Source organism: Capsella rubella, unplaced genomic scaffold (assembly GCF_000375325.1).
Source record: "Capsella rubella cultivar Monte Gargano unplaced genomic scaffold, Caprub1_0 scaffold_1, whole genome shotgun sequence".
Lineage (NCBI taxonomy): Eukaryota > Viridiplantae > Streptophyta > Magnoliopsida > Brassicales > Brassicaceae > Capsella > Capsella rubella.
Window position 1 is genome coordinate 14,118,885 of NW_006238923.1, and position 6,378 is coordinate 14,125,262.

At 38.0% G+C, this 6,378-nt stretch overlaps 2 protein-coding genes across 2 annotated transcripts; one reads left to right on the top strand and one right to left on the bottom strand.

The window, feature by feature from the left end:
• The first annotated feature begins 2,387 nt into the window (after window positions 1–2,387).
• On the top strand, window positions 2,388–3,861 carry LOC111832395. Its single transcript, XM_023788702.1, has 3 exons — window positions 2,388–2,622; window positions 2,766–3,259; window positions 3,400–3,861. Exons 1-3 carry the CDS (start codon window positions 2,388–2,390, stop codon window positions 3,859–3,861), a joined length of 1,191 nt encoding a protein of 396 aa, XP_023644470.1.
• Window positions 3,862–5,860: 1,999 nt separating this feature from the next.
• On the bottom strand, window positions 5,861–6,343 carry LOC111832396 (uncharacterized protein At4g04775-like). The gene is made up of 2 exons (XM_023788703.1): window positions 6,296–6,343; window positions 5,861–6,148 (listed from the first exon to the last, which is right to left on the bottom strand). Exons 1-2 carry the CDS (start codon window positions 6,341–6,343, stop codon window positions 5,861–5,863), a joined length of 336 nt encoding a protein of 111 aa, XP_023644471.1.
• Window positions 6,344–6,378: the final 35 nt, after the last annotated feature.

Genomic DNA, 6,378 nt, shown 5'->3' on the forward strand with positions numbered 1-6,378 from the left:
AAATAAAATCGAACCAATCATTAAAAATACTACAGCATTTTAAGAATCAAAATATTAAATAGAAAAAATTACTTAGATGGATTACATTTTAGGTGTACTGACCGAAACCATCCAAAAGATTTTTTTATCTTTAAATGTTTTTTAATTACCAGCGTGCCCTTTTTACACGTTACCGGAAAAAACTAATTACGAAAAATGCCACTGCCACGTCAGACAAAAAGGCGCGTGCCACCAATAACTCAGCCATAACGTACGTTACGGCTGAGTTATATCACGTTATGGCTGAGTTCTGGGACAACTGCTGAGTTTCGGGTCAACAGTTGACTTACGATCATAACTCAGCCAACAGTTACGACTGACTTATAAAAATCTGGTTGAGTTATGAGAAAACGGCTAATAACTCAGCCGCCGTTACGGCTGAGTTATAGTCCGATGGTTGAGTTATTAGAAGTTTGGCTGAGTTATGTTATCGACACGGCTGACTTAACTTTCTCCGGTTGGCTGAGTTATCGACAACGGCTGAGTTATCAAATGTCGTTACGGCTGACTTATGTTTCAGAGACATAACTCAGTCGTAATTGGCAGACTTAACGGAAAACTCAACCATGTTACGGCTGACTTATAGACAAAAGATTTATTGCTAATATAGCCTCTAGTTACGGCTGACTTAATTACGTTACGGCTGACTTATTGACGTTACGGCTGAATTTGACATCTTAAAAAACATTTTAGTAATTACTTAAATATTTTTCATGTTGTGGCTAATTTAATTTGTGTTGATGGCTGATTTATTTTGGCTGAGTTACAAATTTGTTTGGTGGCTGACTTACGACTTCAAATACACAATTTCACGTCAGCATAAACGAGGGAAATACAAAAGGTCCCCCATTAGCTCGTGTTTTTTCTTACACTCTGTTCTTCATTTTCTGTTCTTCACTTCACTTCTGTTTTTCATTTTCACTTATGTTCTTCATTTTCACTTCTGTTCTTCACTTTTGTTCTTGATTTTCACTTCTGTTCTTCAGTTCTGTTCTTCATTTTCGTTGATGGATCATTCGGTTCCAGTAATTGTTGTGTCAGGTAATTGGGCAAAGAAACAGAAATATGTATTTAACACTGACGATAGAGGTTGTAGAATTGTGCAAATAGATGCGGAAACAACGCACCAGAAGCTAGTGAAATTGGTTCTTGATGACTACGGACTGCATCAACTCAGCCACAAGGTGACGATGAGCTACATGCTCTCGTACAAACATATGAAACATATGTCGCATGATACTCCCCCAGTATATGTCTCCAATGATCGACAGTTGCAGAATTATCTAAGCTTGTTGACAATCGATGCCACGACTTTGTGTTGAGTTTGCGAAGATGAAGGACGGATCGAATGCAAGGATGAAACGGCCATGCAGTTCGGCTTCAGAATAGAATCTACATATGAAGACGCAAGAGGATTTGATGGTTTCTGTTATGATTATAGTGAAAACATAGAAGATGAAGTCAAAGAAGATGAAGCAGAGTACGAATCAGAGGTTGAAGAAGAAGATGACGAGTTTTCAACCCGATTTGACGTTTTCGAAGACTCCGATGGTGCGTCATCTGATGATGATAACTTTACTGTGTACGACGAGCCTGAGGAGAAAGATGAATATTTACCGGCTTCTACTCAAAACATAGGTCATTACTATGGCAAAGTAGGATCGATTGGTAACTCGGAGTCTTTAACGGTGGAGATGGCTAAGCTAAACCTCATCGTAGGACAACGATACGCGAACAAAGACGAGTAAGAGAAACGAGTGAAACTTCTTGCGGTGAGAGATGTATTTGATTTTTCAGTACCAAAATCAAATACGACTGTAGTGAATATTACGTGCTGGGTTGAAGGATGTCTTTGGAGAGTTCGTGCATCTCAAGAAGGAGATGAGCCTGGTTTTGTTGTTCGTATATACGATTCGGTACACACATGTTCTGTGACGGAGAGATCTAATCGATCCAAACAAGCAACACCTGATGTTTTGGGACCTCTTTACAGGGACTTTCTTGGTGACATTGGTCCGTTAGTTAAACCTAAAAGTGTTGGAATAATCATCAGTAAGCATTTTAGCATAAAGGTAACTACAATGTCACGACTGATTTATATTTGAGTTACGGCTGCGTTTTCGTTCATTTACGGATGATTTCTCATTACAATACGGCTGAGTTTCGTTGAGTTTTCTTTTCTTTACGGCTGAATTATCATTACGATACGGCTGAGTTTTCATTTATGTGTCGGCTGACTTATATATAGTTATGGCTGAGTTATCATTACGATACGGCTGAGTTATCATTACGATACTGCTGACTTATATATAGTTACGGCTGACTTATTATTATATTGGTGCCAACAAATGGATTATTGGAAGTCATACAAGACGCTAAGGTTTGCAAGACAGATCGATATGGGAACTCCTGAGGGAAGTTTTGGAGAATTGCCTTCCTACCAATACACGATAAGACAGGCAAATCCGGGTACAATAACGCGTCTTCAAATTGATGAGTGTGACAGATTCAAGTATGTCTTCATTGCTTTTGGTGCGAGTGTTGCTGGGTTTGCTTACATGCGGAAAGTTGTTGTTGTGGATGGTACGTTTCTCCACTGTAGTTACAAAGGGACGCTTCTAACAGCCTTAGCTCAGGATGGAAATTTCCAAATTTTCCCAATAGCTTTCGCAGTTGTTGACACTAAAAATGATGATTCTTGGGTTGGTTTTTTACGCAACTCAAAGTTGCTATTCCAGACGAGAGGAATTTTGCGATCATCTCGGACAGACATAAGTCAATAGGGAAAGCAATTGGTGATGTGTATCCGTTGGCTTCTCGTGGAATTTGCACTTATCATTTGTACAAGAACATATTGGTAAAGTTCAAAGGGAAACATTTGTTCCCACTTGTGAAAAAAGCGGCTAGGTGTTTTCGGATGGCTGATTTTACAGAGGCATTCAATGAGATTGAAGCGCTTCATCCTGAACTACATGGATATCTCCAAAGATCTGGGGTGCAAATGTGGGCACGCGTTCATTTCCCGGGTGAAAGGTACAACCTAATGACTTCGAACATTGCGGAATCTATGAACAAAGCACTATCAAATAGTAGAAGTCTTCCAATAGTTCGACTGTTAGAATCCATACGGAATATGATGACTAGATGGTTTGCTGAACGGAGAGAGGATGCGAAATCACAGCTAACAACGCTCTCACGAGGTGTTGAAAAACTGTTAGAGGTAACTGAGCCGATCATGTTACATAAGTGAGCCATAACATGATTATAACTCAGTCGTTATTTATATAACTTAGCCATAACCTTCTTACATTATTTATATAACTCAGCCGTAACTTTATATTTTGTTCTTCCCTCTAATAGGGTCGTTTAACTGCATCAAGACTTTTTGAAGTACAACCGATTGATGCTTTACGTGTACAAGTACAATATGGAACATCTTTGCATGTTGTAAATTTGGATGCAAAAAGATGCACATGCCGCCGTTTCGAGCACGAGAAAATACCATGCGTCCATGCAATCGCAGCTGCAGAGCATATGGGTGTGTCTCGTATTTCCCTGGCCGATCCGACCTACCGGAGCAATTATTTGGTTAACGCGTACGCTGATTCAATCTCACCTCCGGATACTGCACTCCCTGTTCCTGAAATTGTAACTAACCAACCGTGCGTGCCTCCGATCGTTGCAACCCAGCCAGGAAGGCCGGAGAAAAGCAGGATTAAATCAACTGTTGAAATTGCACTTCATAATAAACGCCCGAGGAAGCCACACGCATGTTCTCGATGTAAAGAAGTTGGGCATAATGCAAAAACTTGTCGGAAGTAGTATTGTTGGTATGTTGTTGGCATGGATTTTCTCAATGTTTGTTTTATGTAATCCATATTTCTAGACTAAGCCATTATGATAACTCAGCCATAACATATATTTAACTCAGCTGTAACGCGACCTTTCGTCTTTCTCTCGTACGATAACTCAGCCGTAACGCGACCTTTCGTCTTCTTTAATATGATAACGCAGCCGTAACATAACTCATCATACGGAATATATTCATGTTACTGATAACTCAGCCGTATTAGTTTATTCATAACTCAGCCCAATAGGTTACTGATATCTCAGCCCAATAAGGTTACAGATAACTCAGCTGTAACGCGACCTTTCGTCTTCGTTTCCCGTACGATAACTCAGCCATCACATTAACCAACGCAACTTTCCGTCTTCTTCCTTTCTCTATCTCATCTGATCCCTTTATATATCAGTTTTCTTTTACCAAAAATCTTTTTCCCATTCATTTCAACTTTCATCAATATGGAAGACAATCCTCATATGCCAGGACATGTTTTTACAGAGATTCACGCGATTCTTGCCGGACCTGGTCGGGATGATCTTCCCGTTCTATACCCTGGTCCGGGTTTATATGATTCTTTCGTTGACAAAAAACAACGAGATGGAGAGAGTTCCATAAAATAATGGGTGAAGCGATCGAGCCTATAATTCGTCAGAACATGCACCACGAGTGGCCGACTTATCGCTTGATTCCCGCCCGCTTCAAGATATATTGGTTTAAGATGCTACTGGTAAGCACCACGTTTAAAGCATTTTCATTCATATGGTTCTTTTCTCTTCGCCTAATTTTTGTTTCTTTTATGTAGCGCCAATACAACTGGGATCCAAGGCAAACATTAATCATTTGGAAACACTTTAATAAAGATGCGAGTTGCATTTTCATGTGGCAGATGCGGGGGATTAGGAAGAGCTGGATATTCGGTTTCGATAAGCCCGAGTGGTTGAATCCAATGGTTTGGGAGAAACTTGTCCATATGTTTGAACAACTTGGTGCAGACGATCTCTGCTGGGACTATTTTTACTGGGACTATTTTTGCTGAATTCCAACAGTTATTTGCTTTTGTATGTTTTCAATGTTGTTTCCTATGTGTTCTCAAGTTCTCTGCTTTTGAATGTTGTTTGTTCTTTCTGAACTTCTTTTTGAACTTCTTTGTAATCTCAAACAAAATTTCTTATCTTTTGAATCATGTTTTTTTTATCAATTTTTCTTCATTTTGGCAATTTTAACAGACATATAACTCAGTCGTAATGTTATCAATAACTCAGCCGTAACGGAATCACGTAAATAATTGGTTATTGATAACTCAGCCGTAATGTTATCCATAACTCAGCCATAACATAGTATAAGTCAGCCATACTCTAAATATGCGTTATGTCAATTTCTAGTTATAACTCAGCCGTAACAGAATCACGTAAATAATAGGTTATTGATAACTCAGCCGTAATGTTATCTATAACTCAGTCATAACGTAGTATAAGTCAGCCATACCCTAAATATGCGTTATGTCAATTTATAGTTATAATCAAGTTATGAAATCACTTAAATCACATAAATACTAGGTTTAAATATGATACAATCATGTTACCATATTATTCATCAATAATTTAGACTTTGTTGGTAACATTTCGAAAACTATCACACAAAAACTAGTTTCTAGTCATAACCAACACTACATAATTTGAATTGGATGAAATTATGTAAATTTTCCATTTTCTTTTCAAAATTAACAATCTTATCATGCATATTTGCTGGTAATATATATTTATTATATGTCATATCCATTATATACTTATATAATTGCTAATTATAAATTATAATTATACTCGTAACTCAGCCGTAACTTGAACACATTAACTTAGCCGTCACATAATTATAAGTTAGCCATACCCCATTTCTCATTTAACATGAAAAGAAATCTTAAACAGCACAAATTATAACATAATCAGTGTAAACATCATAAAACAACAATTATATTCTCTCTCATAGCCATACAATTGTGATTCCTATTACAGAGAGTAGACAAATTGTCTTCAAAGCTGTCTTACCCATATCATGCTCAATCTTCTTCATCAATTTTTCCTCAAGCTTCTTACTCAGTTCTTCCTCAAGCTTATCAAACATTTCTTTTTGGAGATCTAAATTTTGAGTATGTTGATGCCTTAAGTCCGTCACATCTTCTTCTATTCTCTGTACCTTTCCGTTGACCATCTTAATTTCTTCAACCGATGCCTCATCAACCCATTTGAAGAAATGCGACTCATTCGGCCTCTAATTAACAAAAAACCAACATCGATACCCATATGTTAACAATAAAAAATTAAATAAAAATTAGTACGTTCAAAGCAATCGAGCATCTATAGAAGATACGGTAAGGGTTTTCCTTTGTCTTCGATATGTATGTGATGATATCGTTACCACACCAACATCCGCAATTCGTCGGAAGATATGGAGGGTAAGCACCATGTGCTGAACGATATGTACTCGAAGAGTAGTCGCTC

Excerpts from the sequence above, each read along its gene's own strand:
- LOC111832395 (XM_023788702.1), top strand. The coding sequence starts at position 2,388 with ATGGATTATTGGAAGTCATACAAGACGCTAAGGTTTGCAAGACAGATC. Across the intron at positions 2,623-2,765 it reads GAAAGTTGTTGTTGTGGATG|TTGCTATTCCAGACGAGAGG; the intron begins GTACGTTTCTCC and ends CGCAACTCAAAG. Across the intron at positions 3,260-3,399 it reads GTGTTGAAAAACTGTTAGAG|GGTCGTTTAACTGCATCAAG; the intron begins GTAACTGAGCCG and ends TCCCTCTAATAG.
- LOC111832396 (XM_023788703.1), bottom strand. The coding sequence starts at position 6,343 with ATGGTGCTTACCCTCCATATCTTCCGACGAATTGCGGATGTTGGTGTG. Across the intron at positions 6,149-6,295 it reads GAATTGCGGATGTTGGTGTG|AGGCCGAATGAGTCGCATTT; the intron begins GTAACGATATCA and ends TTTGTTAATTAG.